Source organism: Poecilia reticulata, chromosome 17 (assembly GCF_904066995.2).
Source record: "Poecilia reticulata chromosome 17, P_reticulata-male-v2, whole genome shotgun sequence".
Classification (NCBI taxonomy): Eukaryota; Metazoa; Chordata; class Actinopteri; order Cyprinodontiformes; family Poeciliidae; genus Poecilia; species Poecilia reticulata.
This window is the reverse complement of record NC_088846.1, coordinates 20362149-20389645: the sequence shown is the minus strand read 5'-3', so window position 1 is coordinate 20389645 and position 27497 is coordinate 20362149. Positions and strand designations below refer to the sequence as shown.

Sequence of the window (27497 nt, the reverse complement as noted above, 5' to 3'; positions counted from 1 at the left end):
AAGATCGGATTGAGTTGGGAGTGATGAGTAGACAGAGCATCATTTTCAGAAGGTGTCCTTTAAAGGGCTGGGTGATCCGAGTCTCATTTTATTGAGAAAGTCGGACAGTGAGGTGTTGAACCAAAAATCAAAGGGACCTGTCAAAGTCAGTTATTCGATCGACAGTTTGGAAACAAAACGTTTGATAGTTGTACAAGATTCATGACTGCTCGTTAATTCTGCCAATATATTAAATGCACGTGCATATATCCAAAATATTGAGTTACATTTGCTGGTGAAAATTAATTGGAAATGGCACATTTAATGTCCAAGCTGTTTTATACTACCCTGTTAATTTAAACCAACTTTAAGGTTTGCAAATTTGACATAAAAATCTTGTTTTAGGAGTTTCAAACATACCGTATCATAAGCCTTCACAGATAAGTTTCCAAACACGTTGGGTCTCTCCTATATATTAAATAGGTTTCATGACTTTAAACACAAAGTTACAACACATCTAAATCAAGTAAACATCTTTATTGGTATTCATCGAATGTTTTACAAGTAAGACTTAAATATCTTGCAGTTTTGTACATCACAGACACATCACTAAGCTCAAGTCACAACATCAAAAGGCTAAATCAGTTCACAAGGAGGATCAGGGGAGGCGCGGCCAGACGAGGGAAGCACAAAGGTGGAGCTTTTAACTCATTTATTACAGGAAAGCTGATTACAGTGCAGTTCTTAACTCATCCACGCAACAACACACACAAACACAAACGCAGAAGAAGAAGAGTTCAGCTCCGAGCTGCCACAGCCGGAGCCTGCTGTTGGTCAGAGGACTGCAGCTGTCTGCCCAGATATTCCCTGTAAAAGAAAAACAATTACTTATTATGAATCGTTCTCTTTCAACCAATAAGAGCAGAATATTGCAGCTAAATTGTTACTTTTTGTAGAAAACAGTAAAACGTAAATGCTTTTGATGCGTCAACCGGCTTGTCGCTTCATAATTCTACAAAGTGTTTATGTAAATATGAAAAGTGATTTTTGGTAAAAACAACCACCATTCTCTTATCAAATTTAGGGTTTTCACACATAAGACCAGAAATTATCTGATCTTTTCCAGACACTCAGTTGTACTAGTGATCGAACGCCAAGTGCATGAAATCTCAAAGCCCAGATCCCACCATGTCATTTATTAAGACAAAGAGAAAAGGGAAACGGTGGTGAAAAATAAGTTGTGCCTGAAAAAACAAAGTCTTGATAAATGCAGGAAACTGTTTTAGTGATGCCTTTTTACCATGACTGTGCAATGTTATTTTGTTTCAATTAACATTACATAAATAAGGTTTGAACTACACACAGACATTACACAAAAACAGTAAAAAGTGTGCTATGTCTATAATAGTTAGTTTATGATAAACTTTCTTTTTCATTTCCTTTTTCTACTTGTGCTGAAATGACAGTAGGTCTTGTATTCATATGCAGTCATATTCAATAAATAAAAATATACGTTCCAATAAGACCCATTTGTCAGATTGAAGTGACCTTTATGAAAATAATCTTTAGGAAGATATAAATTGTTTTTATTACGCCTACATTTCTGTATGTTTTCTGGATCTTCATTAGGGTGAGGTATTGAGTCAATCTTAAATGCTGTGTTTTTTATCATCTGTAAGTGGAAAATCCTCTTGATTAACATTAAATAAAGGCTTGAACAAAGTCTGTGTGCAGTTTAATCTGCATAATGCGTTTCATTTAATGAATTGAGTTAATAAAAGGAATGAACATTTACATTTCTTTTTTTTAAATGACTGTTTATGTAGGGCTAGCTGTGATGGACAGATCCCACCTCTTGTATACCAGTGGAGGATTTTCACTCCTTTTAGATCATATGCCGCCATTTTGACAGTGGAAGAATCATCTCTATCTGAAAATACTGATATTATTTGCAGTCCAAGCCACTAATTCCTATCATCCACATTCAATTTTAAATTATCCCTTCAAGTTTTAATTGCCTTCAATTTATTTTTTTATATAGGATTATTATAAACATTGCTTCTCTGGCAATAAATATAAAACCCTCATGGGGGGGGGGGGGGGGGGGGGGCGAAGTCATAAGGAAAACAATTAACTGAACACTCTTCAGGTCTTCGTCTGACAATCTGCTCTCCAGAAACACAGATTTCCTGTCAAAACTCCTGTCATCATTTTGAATTTATTTTTGCATCTGTGATTAATGAGCTCTAAAGCCACTGATGAGAGTAATAATGTCCAACTATTGCTTGATTTAAGCGCGTTTCAGTTTTAATCTCTTCACTACCTCGGTGGAATTACAGCACTTATTATTCCTTAATAAGACAGCAGGTTTCAGTGGAGCTTCTCCCTCTTATTTGGAGCCAGACGTTGTGCGCAGCTCAGATATAATGACAGTATATTGAAAGGTCATAGCTTTTTCTCAGGCATCTCCTTGGCAGAAACACTTTAGATCATGACACTCACCTTATTAGAACCAGAAACATCAAGGGTCTTACAAGAGTCTAATAAAGGCTGTCCAGAACGTCTAATAGTAGGGAATACTATGAGTGGACAGGAAAAAAAAAAGCCCTACTCACACTGTAATTACTCAATCTTTCTCTACAGAGTAGCAGCTCTCGTTGAATTTTCAAAAGAAGTAAATTTCTATTTTTACTGAATGGTACTTTTCTATAATTACATCAAATATGAATCACTGAGGCTGGAGTGTAGTATGGAGTCATCTCGGTAAACGGCTAAATCTTTTCTGACAGAAAAAGATACTTTTTCTGTATCTTTTACAGAAGTATCTTTTTCTGTCAGTATCTTTTAGTGTTTTTGTCTCTTACTTCTGCTAAAATGCTGTTTATTTTAAGTCCTGCCGTCCTACACAACCCAATTAAAAGGATGAGTAATTATAACAAAGTTAGACGCTTCACTAAGTTGGAGGTAGGTAATTCAAAAAATAAGTATTTGCAGTAAACCTGAAAATCTGCATTTCTTTCCAGAGCTCAAATCCCTCGTTGGAGGCTTTCCTTTTAGAGACTGTTGAAGCTAACGAACAATAAGCAGACGTTTGTTTACTGAGCACTGAGTGCTTTAATAAAGGGAGATGGAAATAACCGGGATATTAGGATGATTCATGAAGATGAGGTGCGTTCAGATGTATGCTTTAGCAGATGCAGCACTGTGGAATGACTCAAGAAGGAGAAACATGCAAAAATGTCGCGCATGTTTAAGTTAAAGGGTGAATGAGGCTTACATATATTTTAATATGCGTACACAGTGGCGCAAAAAGTGGGTATGCAGGGTATGCAACGCATTGGGGCGCAGCACCAGAGGGGGCGCCAAAACCCCGTCTGGAGGGGGCGGCGCGCCGATGATGTTTTTCCGTACACTTCAGCGCGCCTTACGCTCCTTCACCTCGCGCACATAACAAGGTAAATGTAGCGAGTTTTACCCTTCAAGTATCGTCACCTCGGGGGGATTGGGGGATGGGGGGGATCTCACTCGCTCCCCCCCATTGTGATATTTTATTTATCACAAAAAGACAATTTTCCAAAACAAAAATCCTGGGCTTTTTAAAATAGAATGTAACCACCCCATAAGCCTCAGAACTGGTTGAGGAGAAGTTTTAACCCACACTTCTTTAAAAAAAAAACTGTTTTTATTCTAAACTTTAGCGATAAATTCAGTCCTTGCCGCTATGTTTTGATAAACTTCGCAGTCTGGTGGGTTTGGCTCTGAACCAGCTAATGAAAACGTACCAGATAAATATTTTTATCAACTTGCTTGAAAGGATGCAGCTTATCGAGTGTAGCTGACTGCGAAACAATTCCTAATGGGCTGATAACTAGGAAATATTTAAACTCCATTTAAATTATTTGGCTTCAAACATTTGAACAACTGTTCCTATTTTTGAGATTAAGGCTCAGAAACATTCCAAATAAATGCTCTGTTTGTATATGTAACAATCTATTTATTCTAGGATTAGGGAGGAAAAGCAGAACTTTATTTTTTTTTAAAAAGCCTTATTTATCAATAGTAGTAAACTATTAATTTGTAAAATTGAGCACTTTTGAATTTCCTTCACTCAAAATGTAATTTTTTGTGTAAAAGTGTGAATGATATTGAGAACACATGTACATGTGGTTAAAATTATATAATCAACAGCTCCCATGCATTTTCCTTTCTTAACCCACACACATAAAACATAAAATAAAATATATCAAATGTGAGAATAAAAAGCACTTAGTTTATCCAACTGATTAAATATGTCATAGGTTAAGAGAGTGTCATGCTTGAAATACCAAATATTTTACACAGGAGAGTCTGGAAGCTAATTCTCAAAGCTGCATATTTTCTTAATTTACTGGTCCAACTATGAAAAATGGAAGCAAACTCCGTCGTTCGTAGAAGTTTTCCACTTTACTTGGCAACCTTCACCTACCATTTTTGACATCGTCTGCATATTCTTGTCTAGACTGTAAAGTGGGAGATTAACTTTAAATGCATGCATCCTTGAAACCCAGAACGAAGGTTAATTTAGACTTCCTGCATTTCTTTCACTGTCTGCCTCCCTAATACATGCAACACATATCACCACAAAACGCTGCACTTCAGTCTAATTACCAACACAAGGTGGGGGGCAGCTGAGGACAAGGACGGAGAGGCTGTCAATAGCTCTCGGGCTTCACGACAGTTCAAAACAGAGTTGATAGGCTAAGATGACATTCTTTCAAGATTTGGACATACATTAAAGAAAGCGACTTTCCAATGCGGTGTAAAAGGGCACGGAGATAACCATGCACACATATTCACTGTTGTCATGACAGCAAGAGGCTCAGATAAGTAAGGACGTGAAGAACTCCTCATGAAAACAATGAGGCAACCCACTCAAGGTGACAGCGACTGAGGTGAGGCGCTTTGAAAATCTCTCGACGCTGTGGTTCAATGAAACTTAGATATTTACAAAATAATAATAGAAAAAAATGAATTAGCCTCCCCCTGAAGACTTCCTCATACATTTCTGTTTTCATGGAGTCAATCAGTGTAGGCAGCAGGTCATTTGATGAGAACCTTGAGACGTGACACACCTCTCTGACTTTACAAGTCCTTACAAATATAAATAAAAACAGCAAGCTCAAGAGACAAACAGTGAGCATGAGTAACTTTCCTTTGTTATTGTCGTCTCAAACTCATTAGGAGAACACACAAATCGCTGTACTTCTGCGTCAGCGCGGTATGTCAGCCTTTCAATAGCTCTCACAAGACCAAGTTGTGGTTGAGCAATATCTCATAAAAAAGTCGACGTAGAAGAACGGATGAAAGTCGTCGGACGCGGTGCGACGCTGGGCTTTCGAATAACACGGTGGCTCTTTCAAAAGGGGAGGAAACGAGCTCTGTGCAACAAAATGTCTATTTTCATAGGAGATGTAATTAACTTTGCCATGGTATGAGGGACTGTGCTGAATTTTACATGAGTTTTCAAACCAGACTAGGTGTGCATCAACAGCGGCACACTGTTTTGGACCTTTTTCTTCATTTAAAATTAAATTGCCATCATCTTTGCATAACTGCACTATTATATTCATTTACTAGAGAGGGAAAATAAATCAAATATGACTGAAGAGCCAGACACGAGGTTTAATATGGACAAACATGATCACAACGATTTCAAGCAACGTAAGAAATTCAAAATCGTGTACAAGTAAAGACCAATCTGACAACACTTATATCTTTCTGTTAGAAAGATGTAATTACAGATAAAGTGCAAGTCAAAGATATAAAGATATGTCCTTGTTTTGGTGTGTAGGATAGTGGTTATAAGGTGGGAAGCACATCTTCCTTTGATCCAAAGCCTCGATTATAAAAATCAGTTTTTCTTTCCTCTCTGTAACCAAAACAAGACAGAAAGCCTTTTATGCCCCTGCTTATAAATTTCTACCCATATTTCTGTGATTACATTATTTGCAGGGGACATGACTTAGATGGGTAAGCTGCAAAAAGAGAAGCTCAAAGGACTGTGTTTTAGATAACAGATCCACACAAATACACACACGCGCGCGCGCGCACACGCACACACACACACACACACACACACACACACACACACACACACACACACACACACACACACACACACACACACACACACACACACACACACACACACACACACACACACACACACACACACACACACAAAAACATTTCCCTCGCCTTCTTGTTTTCGAGCAGTGCGGCGGGCAGCGAGTGAGCGTTTTGAAAATAAAAATACAAAGGGAGAGGTGGTGCAGCAGAAGCAAAATAAATCACAAAGAGTTTGGAATGGAGTTGGTGACAAATCTGGACAGGTGATCAACAGCTAAGATTTATGACAGCAGAGAGCTGGAGCAAACATTTGTGCTGATTCATTTGACCTTAAAAAGAAACATGCCAGTGTGTGGCGACAGACAAGTTTGGGGACAGAGCAAACCAACAAATATTAAACACATTCCTTAACTGGGATCCTAAATATTTCAGTATTAGTTGACCTTTGATGGAAACATTCTACAAGATATTTTATGAGAAGGAAATGTAAGTTTAATGTAGTAGAGTACCTCAGAAGGGAAAATCTCAGATCAAAATGCAAAACTTTGGCGTTGCGGTCTAAGATGTTAAGTTTTTTTTTTTCTCTCTTCAAACTATTTTCATTTTCTTACATCTTGTCACTTCTAAAGGAAAATGACATCTTTCCTTTAGGTTTAATACATTTTTGAAGATATCATGTAAAGTTTATTGAATTCATTTTGGATGCTTCCCCTGTTACCAAATCTAATGTCTTTGTAGAGTTAACTATTCAGAAGTAAAAAATAAAAATACTAAATGACCTTCAGAGGGTTTTCATATAGTTTTTTGTTATATTGACATTTTTGAGAGTGGCAGAATTTCTTTTAATAACACAAACAGTATTGATAGAAATAAAGAAAGGCATGAAAAGGAGACAGGCTTTATATTTGTTGTACAAATCACTACAATGTGACACAAACAAAAGTCTTATGGGAAGAAGTTGTTGCAACAAAAAATAGGCCTCAAAGATTACCATGAAGAGAATTAAAGGGAAGTTGTGCTTTCTATGACATGCCAAGAAATTCTGTGAGGCTGAATGAAATACAGGAAAGTTGCTCTGTTTTTGAGGTTTCAACCCGTCTATCATGGAAAATGTTAAAACATTTTGCCACATGGACTAAAATCATCAAAATAAAAGTGTTTGAGGGCCAAAAAATATATATTTTTACATCTTTTGTTTTTGAATAAACCTTCCACAATATTTTTGACTTTTTTGTCTGCTCAATTAAAAAAAACACATGCTATGTTTCTGTTAAATGTACTGTATTGTTGAGGTAAAACAATGCATCTGCAAATCACCGTAGATCTAAATAATTGAAAAAAATGGTTTTGTAGGTTTGTGTTATTAAGAAAAAGGCATAAAGTTGGCAAATATTGTAGTAGGGGAAAGAGTGGACTGAGTTTTGTTGTTATGGATGATTGCCAAATTTGGCGGCCACACAAAATAATTTTAGTGGCTACAAACGGCCCACGAAATCAAAATTAAACCTTGTCCTATAGCAACTGTTATGTCAACGTGACATTTCATTGTTGCTGCCACAAAAAATTTACCGTGAATATCAGGGAGGCTATGAAATGTTTTCAATATAATTAAATCTCATTTTATAGTTCTTAAAGCAAATTTGGAATCGTCTATCGTTGGTCGAAGCATAAAAACTAGAGGTCAGAAATCTGTAAAAAAGAAATCATGATTTATTAATTTATTTTTCTGTCAATAAAGAAAGCATTTAAAAAGTATATGAGGTCAGAATTTTACAAGTATGTATTCTGTTTTTGTCAGACAGCTTTCTTTTTCATGTAGACAAAAGACTTAAACATTTACTTTCGACCAATTTCACTGTTAAATGTGGTTTTAAACATATTGACTGAAACTATCTTCCACAGATGCTGTTAAAGAAAAACCACAGAATACTTTGAATAAATACTCCAACACTCTTATTTAAAAAGGAACATGATGACTCAGACCTAATGCTTTGAAAAACTGATGAAATGTTTCTCAGGTCTGAACAAGGTGTGACAGCCACTACTTAAATCTGTGTTTTTTGGGGGGTTTTTTTTACCTCCTGTTTCTCCTCAGCAGAGATCTCCATCGACCTTACATCATGTCAGACACACCACCAACCTTCAACCTAAGCAAATGTCTAATCAAGCTGCGTAGATGAAATAATTTATGAGAGTCTGCTCAGGGCTTTGGTCATTTGTATGCAGATTGTAGCTGATGGGCTCTTCACCATCAGGTTTGCTTCAGATAACATCTGACGGTTCACTGAGGTCAACGTCAAACGGAAAAAAACAAAAAAACATTTGTAAAGCAATGAAGTGATGGATTTTTTCATACCAGTTATGCACCATCAGCTTCTGCACGGCCAACAGGGCGTTGTAACGGACTAGTTGGTCTTCATGGTGCATGTGATTCATCACCAGCTGTTTTCCACCCAGCTGCTCAATCACCCTGAGATGGGAGATAATGGGAGAGAGCCTTTATAAACACAACGTGCCCGCTATTTTCATGTTTCAGGTCATCCATGATCCATCATGTAATCTAATCCAGTCCATCTGAAATTTTCTGTGTATCTTATAATGGGTCAGTAGCCTTATGAAAGGACATAATGCTTATGAAAAGAGAAACAGTGCTGCATGATGCTTCTCACAGTAAAGTACATGATCTAACCAAAGAGAAACAAGGACATCCGTGTAACAGGAGTTTGCATCCGTACCGCTGCCTATCAGCTTAAAAATATCTCAGACCTGTCCTATTACTGACTAAAGGAAATTCAGAATATAAACTGTAAATAAATACACACGAGAATCTGCCTTGAAATCCTTCTATAAATAAGTAACATTTTGAGAAACCTTCATATACATGGAGAAATGAGAAGGTCATGTGGACAAAGAACACTTAACTATGTTGAGGGTGACATGCTGACATTTTAGAACAGAGTTGAGTTTTATCTGGCTGTTTTTCGCACAAACACTTCTCAGCATGACATCTTCTCCTGGAGATGCACTTTCACAGCATGAAGTGCGAGGATAGGTGTGTGTGAGTGGTGGCAGTGGGGGCTGGGGATAGCGAGGTAGCTATCAAAAGCACCTCGAGGGCAAAAACTACAACATGAAAATTCCTGTTTTGTTTCAAGTCCATCAGAATAGGAGATGAGGTTTGTTGATGACTGTTTTTAAACTGATATAAACAAAACATATTTTGGGTAAGAACTTTGTTGGATCAACAAAAAAAGAAAAAAGTATAAGCCAGTAACTTTTGCAATCCACCTTTAATCTCTGAGTCAGAAGAAATGTTCAGGGAAAACTACCTGCTGTATTTACATGTTGTCTCATCACCTGAGGCACAGTTTTGGAAAAAAAAAATCACATCATCATTGATTAGATTATAATAAAAAAGTTTTATTTGAAGATTTTTGAAAAATCCAGTAATTTCAGTATATATTTCTGTGCTTCTTGATTTGTCTCTAGCACAGCAAGAAACAAGCTGCCATTTGTCGATAGCAAATTAAAACCACATAATTATCAGATGCTCTATTTGGAAGTGTCTGCGGAAAGAAAATGAAATTTTTTGGTTTATTAAAAGTATGAGTTGCTAAATTTCTTACCGTTTCCCACGTGGATAATGTCGCACGTACTCTCCGATATCGTGAGCTGCCACGGCTATAACTTGAGGATCATCAGAGACTTCCAGCAGACGCGTCAAGATCCTTTTGGGAATGAGAGAAACTCAGATATTAAAATGTATTCACCAAGTGAGGATTGATATTTTATACAGGATTTTGTCAAAATCAGAAAAGTATGAACTCTTATGTTGATGTCACTATAAAGCAGAGGCATTTCTAACCCATAAAGCTACTATAACACTCTTAAGGTTCTTTAAAGCTTAAACCAAGAGAAATACTTGTGAGAAGTCAAGAAAAGCACACAAAGAAAAAAGAAAGGCAATTTAATCTGATGTCTGGGCTGATTACAGAGAGAGCAATGATGGGAAAGATGAGCAGATTAGAATTTTTACTAAATGTCAATAAGAGCATAGGGCTATGTGACTCGAATAACAAGGAAAACAACCACAGATTGATTCTGTTTTATCTCTGGTGGCCCAAGTCCTCACACAGACACACAAACTTGATAAACAAGATGCTGGTGGTAAAAGTATTACCAGAGACAGGTGTCAACAAAGAACAACTTGTCGGTTAAATGTTTTGAATTAGGACTCTGGCACACCTACAAGTGTTTTTTTAGGAGAAGAGGGTCGAGCAAAATACTTTTCTACAAAGCACGGGTGTTTAAGACTGGAGGAACCTGTTCAAACCTGTTACCGCAACAGAAGGGTGTCAATCTTCTTTTCAATTATGGTTTTCAACCTAACATTTTCAGTTTTTTTTTTTATTAGAAATGTTTTTAAGAAGTCAGACCGATCTAATTCTAGCGGTTGCTCCGCCTGAGATATTCAACATCCAGCTGCTGGCTTTTATATTATGTTAGTGTTGGTTATTATCAGTGTGAATGCAGGTGGACAAAAACCAAGCAGCAAAGTTACCGTATTTTCCGCACTATAAGGCGCACTGGATTATAAGGCGCACCTTCAATGAATGGCATATTTTAAAACTTTTTTCACAATTGCAGAATATATATGCAGTTCTTTATATCTGTAACTAACAGAACAACTGCATCACTGTTGAGCAGAACGACGTATTTTGTTGGTATTTCTTCAAGATCACAAGCTGATTATTTTATCACAAAATGAGAATAATTCATTCTGTTATCCTGAATTTTTTGTACAAAAATGATGAATTGGCCTTTCACGTCCAGATAATTAATTTGATAAGATCAAATAGAATTTACTTTTAATTAAACCTGAATTTCTGTATAGTAGCCAGCATGAAAGAATAATTTCAAACAGGAATCTTCTGATCTTCAACTGATTCAAAAGGCAATTAAGTCTGCAATTTTAGAGGATACAAAAGTTTAATTTCCCCCTCTTTGTGGGTATCCAAATAATAATAAAAGGAATACAAGAACTTCAATTATTAAAAGCTAAAAAAAGCATCTCCTGTTTTGCTGAAAATGAGGATTGTAGTTAGAGCATGTCTAATTTATGGTGATCTTTGTAGCGATAACTGAGATGGTTCAAACAAAATAATTTGTATAAAATTATTATTAGGCACTTTTGAAATTTTGTAGGATCACATGAGATTTTATTATCCATCTTAAAAATTAGTTTTTTGCATCTGCTGCAAAAAAAAAAACAATTTTTTTGCACCACGTGCAATATTTTAATTTTGAAAGAACTTTTAGCATGAAAATACATTTAAAATGACATAAGCTGTTTATTCCATTGATAAAATCTCACATCATTATGCATTGAATAATATTTTCAGTCCTTAGGTGACTGCACAGTGTGCACTTTAAGCAGTTTCACTCTTACTGCAGTTTCAAAAATAACAATAAATCAAGTTTCAGGCCAAGTATAAAATTCCCTATCTGATCACAGTAAGGGCTTCTCTTACTTGAGAAGCTCGTAGTTCTTCTCATTCAGGCGGACAGCATTCTCACGCCAGAACTTCTCCGACTTGTGAACAGGACTCCATTCCAGACGGCCAGACTTGAGCTCAGAGCTGTACTCATCAAAGGAGCTTTCAATAAAAAAATTTAAAAAACACAAACACAAGACAAAGAACAGTATTATAAAACAACAAGGAAAAAAAGTCTGTGAATTACCTTTTTTGTTTTTAGTTTGTGAAACACAAAAGGTGCTTTTAATAAACCTCACTAGATCTGAAGAGGTGCAATGGCAGACAGAGATCATCCCAGCGTGTAATCACTGCAGTATTCACAATTATTAAAGTATTCAATCTTTATAGTGTTGAATTATATAATGTCCATAACTCGGTTAAGCTAGGGGTCATGCACAATTGTAATTGTAGATGGCTCTTAGAAAACATCTTGTACATTGGAGAAGTATTTAGAGCTAAAAATAAATGGTCACTGATTGCCTCCTATTCATGAAACTGTGTCCACTGAGTACCTAAGATCCTGGACGCTCTCTCCCAGCCTCTCAAGCAGGAACTTAATGTCGTCGGTTATATCCTCGTCGTCGTACTTCTGCTGCTCAAGATTTTCCAGCTGCTTCAGTACCTTGCACTGAATCATGGCCAAAGCGTATTCCTGACGAGTCTCCCTCTCCGCAGACTTCTCCAGCAGATTCTGTCAACAACATAACCAAAAGATCTATTAAGAAGTTTGTCAGGTATGGATTATCTCTGTCTGTTAAAACTTTGAGAACTGATAACTGAAAGATCGGTTTTGTGGGACCCAATCAAATGTAATATTGACATAATATGACCATTTGTTTAAATGTTATTTTTAAAAAAAAGTAATAATCCAGAATGTTAACTTAACAGGCTGAATTTAAAAATGCTGAAACTGAAATAAACAGGCCAATGCTTATTTCAATTCAGTTTATTTCTAAAGTGTCAATTCACAACAAGTCATCTCAGAGCAATTTACAAAAAAATAAGCATTAATTTACTGCCATCTTTCATACTGAGTGTACATGAAACAACAACAGAAAGGAAAAACTCCTGCAGAACCCGGTTCTGTACATGCGGCCATCTGCCATGACCGACTGAGAGTTTCAGAAGACAAAGCAGATACACAAAAAAGAAACGTAAGAACTGCCAGAAGCTACATCTGGTCTGCCAGAAGAACGCCACACCAAATGAACCTGCTAGGAAGAGGATTTTTATTAATTTACAAGTAATAATACCCACTGCTCTTATCATGCTAATCACTGATACAAGATTTTTTTTTAAAATGCCAGCTACTGTACATGATCTGTGTACAAACCATTTTGAATTGTGTTAATTCTTAAAGAGAAATCAGCTAAAATTATTATTGGCAGCTTATCAGGTGCAAACTGTAAATTAAACATCTCAGATTTCAGCATTGCCGTTGTCCTCGTATAAATAGTATAAAAACAGTTAAGAGTCAACTCATATATGCAGATGTCTGAGAAAACGACGCTGGTGAGGTCAGCTGCCACCGTACCTGCTCCAAGACTTTCTAGTATATAGCAATTTTAGTTTTAATCTTTTTAAATACATGTTATTATTTGCTGTGTGAAAATTCTGCTTGCTCTTATTTTGTTTCTTCCCTTTCTTTTCTTTGGCTGCAGGCACCAATAAATTTCACTGTGCTGTGTGTAACTGTGCATAAACTAATCTACGTTGGTAATTCTCTCTGTCTTATAATGGTACAATCATAAATCAAGGCACATAGAATCAGTAATACAACAGAAACGCTAACAACATTTATGATATAGCAGATAAATCTTCTGTATGGATATTTCCTCTACAGAAATGTTAAGTTGATTTAGGAAAACCATATGTCAGACTTAGAGTGAAAATTGAGTAATAAAGATTTCATGCATGTACTGACTTCCAATGTTAAATCAACATATAATGGATGTGCATGTCTTAAACCGGCATTTAATATGCAATATTAAGATTGTGTGGGAAGGGAATAAAAGGGAATAATAAGAAACGATGTTATAGAAATTTATAAAATTATTCTCAAGCAAAATAATGAGAATTTGAAAAAAAATCTATAAAACTGAGAAAGTAACATTTTTTGTGCAACATTTTCTGCTAAATAAAAGAATAGTTTTCTTAACTTGAAATACAGATATTAAACATTTTATATTCTATCAGGCAAGTAGCGGAGTGGGTATACTGTTATTTAAAAAAAAAAAGTTTTTTAACCTATCTATAAAATTGCCATTTCTTACTTCTTGTCCATTGTGTTTAAAAAGTGGAATTGTTTTTGTTTTGGACAAATGCACCTTTCAGAAAACAAAAAGTTGGAAAAAAAATAATGTACTTAAATGTAAATAAACTTGTTCCCCCAAAGTCTGACTGGGAGAGAATGTTGCACTGACTCTGGAGTGCAACGTTTGGTGATGTGTTCAAGGACGTCCAGATGGTGAGGATAATTTAAGTCCCTTTGCTCATCCCATGTGGTGAGCAGAATCATTTGCATAATAAGGACATTTGGGAAAACACAAACATGCAGAACACTGCTGATTATTCTTTAAAAGATTCCATTCGAATAAAAAAAAAAAGAAGAATGTTCTGCATTTTGCAAAATTTGCAGTGATACTTTGAGAGTCCTTGAGTTTCAACAAATAAACTTTTTAATTGTTGCTAAACAGAGACATTTTGTAGCTTCTTAGTAGGAAACAGTGGAAAGGAAGTTGGACGGCTCAGGGGAAACCCACTTAAGACGAGTCTCTTCTCCCATGACCACTTGCCACTCACTTGGTTTAATTAGTTGTAACAAGCATTCTAACTCTACAAGAAACTTTTAAGAATGCCTAAAGGAAGAAATCCTTTCCTCTTACAGAGGGATCGTTAAATACTTATTTTTTTGTCTTTTTTTTTCTCTACTTTATATACTGAAAGAGTTCTGGGCAAGATTAATTAAAACAAAGACTAAAAGGAGATGGACAACAGATGGACATCTTAAATGGACAATGACACAAAACATATCTTCTGTACTCTATATTCTTTATCCACACTGATCCAGATCAAAGCTATTGAAACCAAATCTGATATCTTTCTAGATTTTGTGGAAATTTTATATTGAAACCTACTCTCTCGCAGAACATTTTATTCCCTTCAACTCTAGGTACTAAATTTATTTCGTTTAGTCAAAAAACAGGTGATGAAAATACCGTTTGACACAAACAGACACATATCTATCACAGATGAAAATGACTGAAACGTAACAGCAGCGGCAGTTTGAAGGAGAGGCCTAAAATGCGGAGTACTTTCCAGTAAATCAGGGTTTAAAAATCAGCTTGTTCTGGGCTCATGTTTCAAACATGTAATCAGTGCCATTTATCTCACCATTGTACTTGGACCAAGGTCACTCAGTCTGTCTGATGTTGGACAAAGTTAAGATACTGCTGAAGCTTTTTCTTCTTAAAATCCTACTTCCTTTCTTACAGTTTACTCAAAGTGAAATATGAATAAGTTATCCTCTTGAGAACTCTGCTCATGTTTAGTGGACTGTCAGTTGCACTTTACTTTCAAAAGATGAAATAAAGCAGGCTCATCTCCCAGTGGATTTATACCACCAATCTTCATTTTGCTCTATTGGGTCAGATAATTCTTTCAGCTCATCTTTGTAATTTATCACCATTTGAAAAATGTAGTTATTGAGCAATTTTATCCAATTAGAAGCAACTTTCCCTGCACATGATAAACTTCAAGCAAGCATTTATTTCTGCTTAAAATTCATTCCAACTACAATGAGAAAAATGTGTTACTTAAGATGAAAGTGTAAATCATCTCATCTGAGCAGATAGGATAGGGTTTACCTTGAAAACAACTGCTGACTGGCGCAGAAAATAAATATGAAAACAATGAGTAAATACAAAAAAAAATAAAACATTAAAGCAACAAATTTTCTATTTTTTTTGTCAAATATAAATGCCAAAGTAAAGCAAAACCACAATCTTAGGAACAGGTAAGCAGTAATATTTGATTTTAAGGCTTTTTCCTTGAAATAAGAACATGTACTAGGACACAAAACCAGTGAAAAATTCACCACTGACCCTGAAGGCAGCCAGAATGATTCGAGTGACCTTCTCCTTTACAGACTCCTGAAGGATGTCGGACAGGGCGGGAACTACGTTGTAGCGCCTCAACTGTTCACAAAGCTGAGGACTGAAAGCCAGCAGCCATATACAGAAGATCATCTGGTACTGAAGCTGGAAGCCACACTTGTTGCTCAGCACTGCTGTTATGCTGCGACAGAAAAAAAAATGTATATAATTAAGTAAAAGATAAAACAGGCAAACAAAGCACAAAGTGGTGAGAAGAGGACTCACTCTTATATCTAATGCCTGTTTACTCTGCTGGGCTTTCACAGCTGTGCACCTACATGATGTGCATCCATTATCTCTGATGATAGCTCAAAATGAAATATTCAGACAGTCTTCAGATAATGGACAAGTTGTTTAAAATGCTCAGTACAGTACTGATGCTCACAACTAAACAATTTGCAGAAATGACTGTTAAGTGCAGAGATGTGGACCTTATCGATGCGCAACAATTAGCACACAAATTGTGTAGTGAGGCTGGATTTACAGCCCACTTCTAGGAACAAAGCATGGAGCCAGTTTGAAGACGCTGAGAATCATTGATCATTACATTAGAACATAATCTTGAACCACAGATTAAAAGTGGTTTAATCACCTGGTTTAAAAACATGTGTACACACCGCTACCTGAGAGTCACATTTACAGAGAAACATCATTATTAGCTCAGGTGTGAATTTAGAATATGTTACTTTAAAAGTGGAGGGGCTCAGTGTTTTCAGAGATGCATCAAGAGTGCTGCATTTTAAAGTTACATTATCACTTAAAAAATAAATAATCCCACATTTTTTTATAATCTGATAGTTTTATAATTTGATGGATCTTTACAGCCATCAGGTTTTAAAGTGAAAACTGATGGATTCACTTTAAAGACTGTTAATCTCATGATCCCCAGCACACTTCTCAGGGCAATTCTTCAATTTGTGGACAATTCTACAGTAGTCAAGATTTAAATATGGAACTTGTAAAAAATACAACGAAATACTGCGGATGAATGGACAGAGGGATGAATTGATTTTCCAGCCACAAGGACAGAAATGAAAGGTTTAGAAATACAGATATTTTTCCATGTTCTGTTTTATTTTTCTGTTTTAGTTCAAACCTGGAAAGTACTAAAATCTGTCCTCTACATTTTCCACACTTTTTCAAAGTGTGTAGAAATGCTTTAATCTTGAATAAATCCTGATGCAAAACTGTCAGTAATCAAATTAAGTCAAAGCACACAGTGTGTGTACTCAATTACCAAGTATGGTCAGTTTTAGATATGAACGTGTAGCAAGGATTTAAAACAGCAAAATTATCCAACATCAAGTTTATACAGTACAACTATTAAGAGTTTGTAGCAGTCAGAGTTTCTTCTAACTGTTTGAACCATGTAGTAAAGTAGCTAAATCATGTGCTGGAAGTCAATCATTACATCATTACAGTAACAATTTCTAACATTAGTTACAATAATTAAATTTGAAAATTCTTACCCTAATCAAAAGTCGAGAACAAAAATGCAAACAAAAAACATAAAGTAGCTCAAAATCAAACTTTACTTAACCTCAAAGTTATTTACAATATTTTGTATAAAGGGTAAATAAAGTTCTGCAAGTTAAAAGAATAATTTCTCACCAGTTGACTCCATCAGCTTCGACCCAGGCAAATCTGTATTCATTGACCCTCAGCATCAGCTGAAGACAGCCAGCCACACACTGAACGTACTGAGAACTCTGCAAAATACAAAGGCAAATCCAAAATCAAGCATGGAAAAGGGTTAGAGCTGCATAGTCAGGGGACTGTTACACATTTAAGTTCAATTCCAGACGTCAAGTGGTTCATAAGCAGAAAGCACAGAAGAAGGCAACTTCAACCTTGCATTATTGTCACGTATCAAACCAGAGGCAATGCACATGCAGTCAATATCTAATTCATGCTAAAAAAAAAAACAACAAAAAAACAAAATCACAGTAGAGTTACGATACAGAGCAAAAGTGGAAAAAAAAAAAGGGTCCAATTAGACCTGAGCAAAATGTAAAGAAATATTAGAGTGCAGGAAGCTGAGGAAAAAATTAGATAACATTAATCAGTTAATTGAAAGAGGTAGAATAAAAGCAAAAGTCCAGCAAGAGGTTCAGGCAGCAATGAAGACAGAATAGCAGAGGAGCAGACGTTACCTGGTTGAAAATGCAGAGGGGAAGGAAATGGTAAGTTATTAGATAGCTTGCGTGGGCACATTTCTGAGCACACTTCTCAGAATAACTGCAATATGTTTGAAAAAGTATGGGATAAGAGATGGTGGGATGCCGCATCTGTGCAAATGTTACTTCAATTTCCTCTTGTTAGTCTAATATTCAGAGAAAGCTGTTTGTCATGCGCCTTCAACATTAGAGCGGAACTGGCTTCTGGCATGCTTTTCTCGCTCTGACTTTAAAGATCAACCTGTGGCAGCAAACACCATGCTGTCTAAAATGGAGACGTCGCTCTGATATTGCTCATGTCTCCACCCATCTAAAGCTGGTAATGAAAAACTGGAGTGCAGCAACAGGATGGGTGAGAAAAGAGAAAAGGAGAGAATAGATGTGGAAGTCCAGCAACAGCTAAGGTATGCCAGCTTCAAGCCCAGATGTTTGTCCTTTTCTTTCCGGGTGCCGAGTTGACTGGAGATGCACTTTGCTCATACTCACTTCACTGGGGGAAATTGTTCCTGCTCCTGTGCCTGTTTCTGGACCTGAACCGTGTAGATTCTAATAAAAGATAGAAAACAATAGACAAAGCTAAAATAAAATAAAAGCTATTGTGAGGCAAAGAACCACACAATATGTGCATGACCGAAGCCGAAATTCAGGAAGAGTAGAAGCTCAATGGTTCCTTTTGTGCCTGTTGAAAAAAGAACTAATACAATTTCAAGAAGTAAAATTAGTTTTAAAATCCTAGCTTTAATGCAGATATCTGCCAAGGCAATCCAAGTGTTTAATTTGCAGTCATTAGCCCATCTTCAAGAATACTGAGGTTGCTGAAATCAAATATGAATGAATGCATTCTATTAATTTAGATAATGGTTTTACTTTAAATTCAACTCACAGGACAAAATGAAGAAGAAATGAATAGAGAGAGGAATTAGAAATGCCTACAGCTAGTAAACTAATTAGGATGGGGGATAAATTGAAACTCTTTATGAGAAGAAAGAAACTAAACCTACAGGCTCACTAGCTTATATCTGAGAAATGAACAATTTGTTGTTAGAAAATAAAAGAAAACCAATCATTTTCAAAAGATAGCTAAATCAATTTCAATTCTAATCAGCAACATAATACGATGTTTTCATCCATGTCACATGATGATCCAAAAACTGGACCATCACAACAACAGTCAGATGTAGTAGGAATCATGTTTTATAAATGCAACACTTTGCAAAATGCATAAACTATGCTGTGAGTCTGAAACATAAGGAGAAATAAGAAATATTTCACAAATCTGCTTACTGTTTAGTTATGACATTTGTTTCTCAGATGAAACTATCTCTTAATTTATTTTAACTTCATATCATATTTGATGTGCTACACTTTGAGTTGCATACCTGTGAACTGAGTTGGCTTTTAATCCAGTTAAAGTAGTAGTTCAGATCACTTCCCTCCATCAGGTCACGCCCCCAGGCAGCCAGCTTAGCAATGATCCTTGCAGCCTAAGATGGAGGATGGAAGTTGACATCAACTATTATTTCAACATCTACACCACGTTTTTTTTTTTTGTAAAATGAATCAAAACTTGAACTGAAAAAGAAAACGGTGCATAGAGATTAAAAATCTATAAAAAAAGATTTAATCAGAAAAGTGTGTTGTGAATTTGTATTCATCCCATTCAATCGATATCCTTAAATAATAACTTATGAAACAATAAGAAGAGCTTTGAATTTCCGAGAGAGCACTGTTCATAAAAATCTGTTGACAAGACGACTACCGTATTTATCTGACATTCTAGGAAAACAATCAGAAGTCATGTTTGCAGTTTTCTGCAAGGTTGACGTTCAAAACCGTCATCCCTCCAGTAAAACAAGGAGGAAGTAGCATTGTTCTTGGTGGATGTTTTTATTTTTTTTCAGCCGACTATTGACTGACTATCTAACAACAGTCAATAGCAAGAACGACTATTGATTGAGAGAAATCGGAGGCCAATCCTGGATGAAAAAACTGAGGTAATGGCAATCCTAATCAAAGCATATTCATACAGTAGTATAGTCTAGTCAAGTAAGTGCAAGCTGTAAATAAGATAGAAAATGTATTTTTAAAACTTAATATTTAAAACAAAAACAAAAAAAATAATTTTTGCAATGAGAGAGCACTTAGAACTTTTGCAAAGAGAAAGTTTCAGTCTCTACAGGTGCAGAACTGGTACAGACATTTGACAAAAGACAAAGTTGAAGCCAATAGTGTTTAGAAGATGGCTACAAATGGATGACAAATGTTTCAGAAATGTATTAGCCAAGAAAAAAAATCTTTCAAATTTCCATTTAAAAACATTTTTTTATTGATCTTTTAAAATAAATCCCCCAAAAAAAATCATGTTTAGGTTTGTGGTTGCAACCTGATAAGATGTGAAAACAATCTCAACATTGAATGAATGTTATGAGTTAAGATGAAATAAATGTAACCATAGTGAGACTGCTAGGAAGTAAAGTAATTTTGTGTTGCGTTGCTGTGTTTTCAAAGAAGCAGCATGATAAGAGTGACCTTAAGAGAGTTTCAACACACAACAAGATAAAGTCTTCTATAAAGCGTCTCTAATTGAAATTCCACAGGCATATACGTCAAAAAGATAAGCAAGCCAACGTCTGGGTGCACACTGCGTTTATACAAGTTTTCTTTTAAAAAGGCTTTTCAGCAAACTTGTTCTAAAACAAGATTATGGTAGAAACTCCATCTAAGGCAGGACTCACTGAGCCTCATGTCTCAAATCTCCATCATGGTAACACTTGACTGTGGCCCAAGATGAGACAGGAAAAAAGAAAAATCAACTCTCCAATTTCCTTTTTGTCAAAGGGAGGATGTGTAGAAACAAGGCTGAAATTTAAAAGTGAGACTCAGTATGACACTTGGATTGGGTTAAGTGCTCTGTCACAGATCTGAGGTCGCATTTTGCCCACCTGCTGGACACCATCTGGCTGCTCTTCGTAATTAGACAGTGTGTGCCGTGTCATAGTACTATGTCTGCCATTAGATGGTCAGTCTTGAATTGAAAAAGAGTGGCAGACAGGTCATTACCTTAATTGCTTGCTTTGTAGGAAAAAAAGGAAGGCTGTTTTGTGAGGAATTATTGATGAATTTCTAAGATTAGTAATAGAAGCATCTGTTAAAGTGACTGGATGTGAAAAATGTAATGCGGTACACCAAGTTGGAGGTGAAAATGCGAGCCTCCTTTTATTATTCAGTACACAGGGATTGCTCTTAATCATTCTGTGTCCTTTCCTAAAAACACAACGTTGTGGTTTAGCTGTAAGGTCGAGCTGTAGATAGCTTGTATCCCAACCTAATGTGAATAAACACCATTTCACAGAGTTCAGGTAGAAACATAAGCACGTTCAATTGGAGAACAAAAATAAAAGAGTTTTATAAGTGAAAAACATTAAGTGTGATACACAAGACGATGAAAAGTTCACAATTCACACAATCAAAGTAGAGACGCATCAAGCAATTGGTTGGTGACAAGTATTCATTCTCCAAAGAGCTACCAATCAACGCTTACAATTAAATTCCTTGTTGAAGAATTTATTACTAAGACTTAAGACAAGGGTCTAACAGGATTCACTTTATTTGGCCACAACAATTCTGAATCTATCTAAAACTATAAGCTAAAATTATTATTATTTTTTTTTCAATAAATGAAAAACATGTGAATCTGTACAGTCTTGAACTAACAGTTGATGCATAATGACCCCTGCAATAAAAAAGAAAAAAGTATGAGGGTCAGAAATACTAATCAGACTACATTCAATGACTAATTAAAATTAAATACTGTGCTCAAGCATTTGCCTAGCCAAGGGGAACATCCAACAGAGACAGAGTGAGTTAACAAGAAATCATTATCTAATATAGGACAATCAACCAACTGCTGTACGGTCCCTGCAGAGCTAAATGATGATTACTAACCAATCTGTTTTAGGCTGTCCTGTCTTACGGATAGAATATATCATGTATCTCACTTTTTTTTACAGATTTACAAATTATCTATTGCTGGCAATAGCAATAGCAGCAACATTTAGCTTAAAAAGTGTGAACAAAGCAAAACATCATGTTATAAAAACAACCAAGAAACAGGTTAAAATTTTGAAAAGTTTTATACATAATATTTTATTTACTATTAAGTAGAGAACCTTGGAAATAGAGAAAGTTGTAAGGTTTTTACAGCTGGTATGTCTTACCTTTTATACCTTCTTTTCTCAGGTTATTTCTAAATTATTTCAGGCTGTCCTGCTGAAAAAGGTTGCTGCTACTTGAAAATGTGAGTCTGAAGAAAGAGTATGCACCATTGTTCAACTAGATGCGTGTGTGTTTGTGTGAAGGTAACATGGCTGTTATAAAAGATGTTTCCTCTGCCAGCTTCCCATCCTTCGATCAAGTCTATTTCTGTTATCTTTGGCTAAACTTTACCACACACTCTATGCCATTTACACACTGCATTAAAATACGTGAATCAATAGACAAGGTCACCTCCATCTGTAGAGACACTCCTTCCCCAAGGTTTTGGTACAAACATGCCCTTTTATTTATTTCATACTGCAGACAGAAGTTGGTGTTGGGCGCTGTGACTTCTTTAATGCTTTGCAGGTTTCATATGCTGCAAATTGAAATTCTCCATGTTTTGAGAATTTCCTCAATCAAAGCACATTTTAGTCATTTTTTTGTTAATGTGTGAAGCAGTCTCGTTCAAGACAGAAATATTTCCATAATACACTGGACTACAATCTTCCAGTTTACTGCTGATTTTAACCCAGAACATTTTCATTAGCTCTTTACCTGACTACAGCACTTACACTTTCTTCTTTAAACACATGAAAATCAATACTAGTACATTATCAATTTGTAATATGAAACAAAATAACCCAACCAGAAACCCATTTTGACTTTAACTTAACTAATGTGTTGTTTTAATGTTGCATGTTTTATCCAGAGTAAAGGACAGCACTTTTCTTTATGACAGACATTTACCAACTTTGAGGCTCTAGCTTATAGGTCTGTGTATATTAAATGTACCAACCAACAGCTCAGAGATCACAATCACCCTGGGCTGTACAGTACCAGGAAAACATATATCTGAAAGTCGAACATTAAGAATGTTGACATCAGTTACAATTAAATCATAATTTAATGACTCCTTGTTCCTTTTTTAATGTTCATGAGTGGCTTGTAGTGTAATTTTGGTTTGCTTAGAATTTTCTTTGTGTACAAAGAAACCAAACCTGTGGAAAAAGTTACAAGTTAACAAACTAACAAACTTATTGGGACCCAAAGTAAACTGGTTATAGATGTGAAAATGCCCTGACTTGCCAAATACTTAGTGGCAAGCAGAGTGTGAATGAAAAAGATAGCAAGTCAAATATTGCATTCAAGTCACGCTTTGTGACTGCAATAATGTGATGGCGATTGAGACGCAGCTCTGCTCTAGAATCTTTTCAATTGATTGATTCTGAATCGTGAGGTCAAATACAAAAAAAACCAACTCTTTTTCTATTCCACTAATCCAACAAAAATAGGAACTCTCTAAATTGTATGTACATAATTACAACAATCAACAGCATACATTGTGAAGAACGTCTTTCAAGTTTAATAAAAACCAAAGCTTTTCTTTGATGCATAAATTGGGTTAATCTACAAATTATTTCATTTTTTGGAGGAACTTTTAACAGCTACCTCTCGATAGCATGATTCTTGTTTTTGTGACATAGTCTTTAGAAAACAAAGTAAATCAAAAAATTGGAATCACAACCTAAAAGACAACTAAAAACTTGGTGCATCTGTAACTCACCATGTGGACAGTAAACAGATCCTGACGATTGAGCATCGGAAGGAAGTAGGACCAGGCTGTGTTTTTCGTCTTTTTGGCGTAGTCAAAGAAGATGTTCACTCTCTGGTGGTTCTCCTAAAAAAACAGTTGAAGTAAAATCTTGGATTAGCACTTGGACTGTACTTGTGTTGATGTATATCAAACTGACTGCATGGGAGAAACCACAATACCAGAATCAGGCCAGTAAAACATTTTATTTGTAAAATGATTTCTTTGACAAAGGATAATTAAACTACAGAATGTGAATGTTTATTTTTTTTTTAGAAAAGAAACATTCACAAGAAAAGAAACATTAGAAAGGTTTCTAAACTTAACTTAAACCTTTCTAAACTTAACTTTGTTCAATAAAATGGTACATGTCCAAAAGTGTGAGGTTGTATTTGTTTACCTGCAGAGTGTCATCAATCAGAGTCAAGATGTATTGGACTGTCTGCTCCTTGGAGATGTGGGCCATCAGGTTCAGAAATGTCTTTGCACACTGGAAAGGGGAAAAGAACCAAACCATGTGTTATTTTCAATGAACAGTTTTGTCTTGCTTTTATTTTTAATTAACAAGCACCTTTTATTAAAGGCCAGAAACAAGGTAATAACAGTAAAAATCAAGATAATTTGTGGAGCGACAAAATAGTGGGAACTCAAAGGGAGGGGCTGAGTTCATGAGTGCATAAAATAAAAAAACTGAAATGGGTGTCTCCAAATTACAGCTTTTCAAAGCACTCAAAATGTTGAGACTTTTGTAAGGCATTACAACTTTGCAATGCTACAAAAACAGACAGTTCTAGAAAAGTTCATAATGTGTGAAGGATTTGAGTTAAAGTTTAGGCTGTAAACACACGTGCAACAAATCAGTCAAGTGTCATCTGGTGCATTTTGAATAAACTAGAGACAGAATGGCCCTTATAAAATGAGAAGTACACTGCAGTGTACACAAACTGTTTACCTGGTGTCCCTCTTTGGTCAAAATGACTTGTTTCTCTTCAGAGTTGGCCTTTTCAAATTTCTTGATGAACTCACAGTCCTCTGTAGAGATCATCTGACTCCTACAAGCAACACAAATTAACTTTTTTTTTTTTTAAAAAGCCATTTTTGAGAGCAGGGCTACAATAATGTTTTCAGATTGCCTTAGACATGCAATATCTGAACAAGAGTAACATCTGCAGGGAGAAAACAAAAATCTGTGATTTGTTGTTGAGGCAGTTTTACAGTATGCATGGCTGCCATTGACACATCCTCTGTGACTCACTTTTCACAAGCTAAGGTAGTTCAAAATAAAAGGGGCTGCTTGAGCAACAGAGATGACCATGGACGTAAGATGCGGCCATATTAAGACAAAAACAAAGCTGGGTCTGAAATGGTATGTACCTTCAGCAAAACAACAATTGAATGGGCCATGTAACTGAAGCTGAGATGTTAATCAATTTATTATTGCCTTAGAAATAATACTGTGGGTTAAATAAATCAGAACTGCTAAACTGAAAGGTTAGAGTTAAAACAGGAAGTATAACTCAAGACAGTGAATCACATTTGAGGAACTACAGAAGAGCTACTTTTAGGCTGTGAAATTAAAACAGATCTCCCCAAACATTAACAACTAATCACAGAGAGACTGCAGAAGGAGATTTTAGAGCAAAGAAATGAGAAATAGTGCTTGTACAACAGGACTGATGAAAAGTACAAAACTAATATCAAACAGTCCACATGAAAACCTTGTACAAATGTAAATGTTGACTGTCTAAATAAGTACATTTGAGACACCACAAAAATGGTGTTGTAAATAGATCTCTACCAATTACATTTAGTTTCTAAAGTCAAGTATGTGATGCATTTGCAGAGAGTACTTACAAAAGCTGAAGACTTATGAGCTTAGACCTAGACTTTATGGCACTATCACTCTATTAAAATCGAGAATCTAGAATCGTTTGTACAAATTCTGTGTTCATTCATCAACAAAAGAACAGTTAGCCTAGCACAATACAGCCAGCAACAAAGCTATTAGACATTTATTATATTCAAAATGTAAATGAACACCTGTACAAAATGGGAACAGGTCATTTATGTGTGAACATAAATGAAACATAAATGACCTATTATTTCTTATTAATATGTTCTCACCGAGAGTTGAAATTAATTGCTCTTCTTCTCGACATACGTTTTTATTAACCAGCTGCTTCTTCAACATAGCCATTTAAAAATAAATTGAACCACAGCACTGTGTATTATAAGTATTGACTAATGTGAATTAGGACTTATGGGTTAAGTAGAGTTAACTTACTGAAGATAGGACTGCCAGTTGACCAGATTGGCCCGAACCTCAGCTGCCTTTGCAGCTATGATGTTGGTTGGCACAGCAGCGTCCACAGCCCCACGGATATCCATTTTGTCCTGAAGTCTTTACAGAGTATGTCTGGACAAAAACACAACCTGAGAAGAAAATAATTACTTATAACACCGTAGTATGAAAGACTGGAAATCACACACTTAACAACAGTAGAAGATATCCTCAGAATTTGAACCAAGAGCAGTGATTAATTGCTATTCTGTCTGACACATGTTTTATTAAGCAGCTGATTCTTGAACAGAAACATTGATAAGCAAAATCTAAAGTTAAAAAACTAACATACAGAATTTGATTAAAAGGTACTTAAATCCCGCCCCCCCACTACTTGTGGTCATACATTTCAAAGTCCACAAATTAACATTATTCCATCATTTAGTCATTTACATAAATATGGCTGATTTAAATTGTGTGTTCAGATTAAGTCAAACACGATAGGTGTTTTGTTTTGGTTGTAAAGCGAAACAAGCTGGAACGTTGAACAAGAGGGTTAAATACTAATTTATGGAGCTCTTCAACGAAATAGAGAGATTATATGTTGGCTAATTCAAACTAAAGATAACTAGTGGAAAATAATAAATGAAAGATTAAGTATTGTATATTCATCAGACTTACAGAATTGAAGAAGCCTGCTAGCATTAGCTTGCTATCGTAGCTAACACAATGTCGTTACTAGTTGTGGTATGTTTAACCGAGAACTGGGATAAAATTCCACAATACTCAGCCTCCGGCACTGTAATGCAAGAAAATACTTTAACTGGGTTTGCTCTGAAAAAGTAAAAAGGCCTAATTCTGACCTTAACAATGACACAAAAACCGTTAGCTTGATTATAGCTAGAAACGAAGAGCAGAGAAAACGAGAATGCTAACCCGTTTGGCTAAATTAGCACCGACTGCCTTCCACAAACTGCCAGAAATAATAGATGCTATGCGTATAATGCAACACTACAATATGAAAACATGTGTACTTAACAAATTACATTCTATAAAAATATCCAGCGTCTTTACTTACAGTTGTTCCTCACTTCTGTTCTGTTCTGTGCTATGCTACGCTAACAGCTGACAGACTACAACACGACGTCACGACCTGTCATGTGACAGTCACTCAGCTAGTCACATGCTATGGTCACATGCACCTCAGTCTGCCTTTTTTTTTTTTTTTTTTTACAAAATCATATCTGGTAGACTTATGTTTTTCTATCCATCCATCCATCCATCCATCCATCCATCCATCCATCCATCCATTTTCTTGACACCCTTGTCCCTTAATGGGGTCGGGAGGGTTTTCTTGGACTGAAAACTGAACACTGAAGTAAAATTGATGACCATTTGTTTGATTTGATTATA

General features: G+C 35.8%; 1 protein-coding gene across 3 annotated transcripts; it reads right to left on the bottom strand.

Moving 5' to 3' along the window:
* Positions 1-501: 501 nt before the first annotated feature.
* atp6v1h (ATPase H+ transporting V1 subunit H) lies at positions 502-27291 on the bottom strand. Of its 3 annotated transcripts, none has more exons than XM_081598058.1 (14): positions 27163-27291; positions 26088-26236; positions 24756-24855; positions 24204-24293; positions 23777-23890; positions 19335-19439; positions 18442-18501; positions 17390-17487; positions 15728-15920; positions 12137-12315; positions 11619-11744; positions 9714-9815; positions 8444-8557; positions 502-846 (listed from the first exon to the last, which is right to left on the bottom strand). In XM_081598058.1, exons 2-14 carry the CDS (start codon positions 26189-26191, stop codon positions 777-779), a joined length of 1455 nt encoding a protein of 484 aa, XP_081454184.1. In that variant the 5' UTR covers positions 26192-26236; positions 27163-27291; the 3' UTR covers positions 502-776. The 3 variants fall into 3 exon arrangements, with proteins under 3 accessions (XP_081454184.1, XP_081454185.1, XP_081454186.1); XM_081598059.1 differs by lacking the exon at positions 27163-27291 and adding an exon at positions 26766-26883; XM_081598060.1 differs by lacking the exon at positions 18442-18501.
* Between the last annotated feature and the right edge of the window lie 206 nt (positions 27292-27497).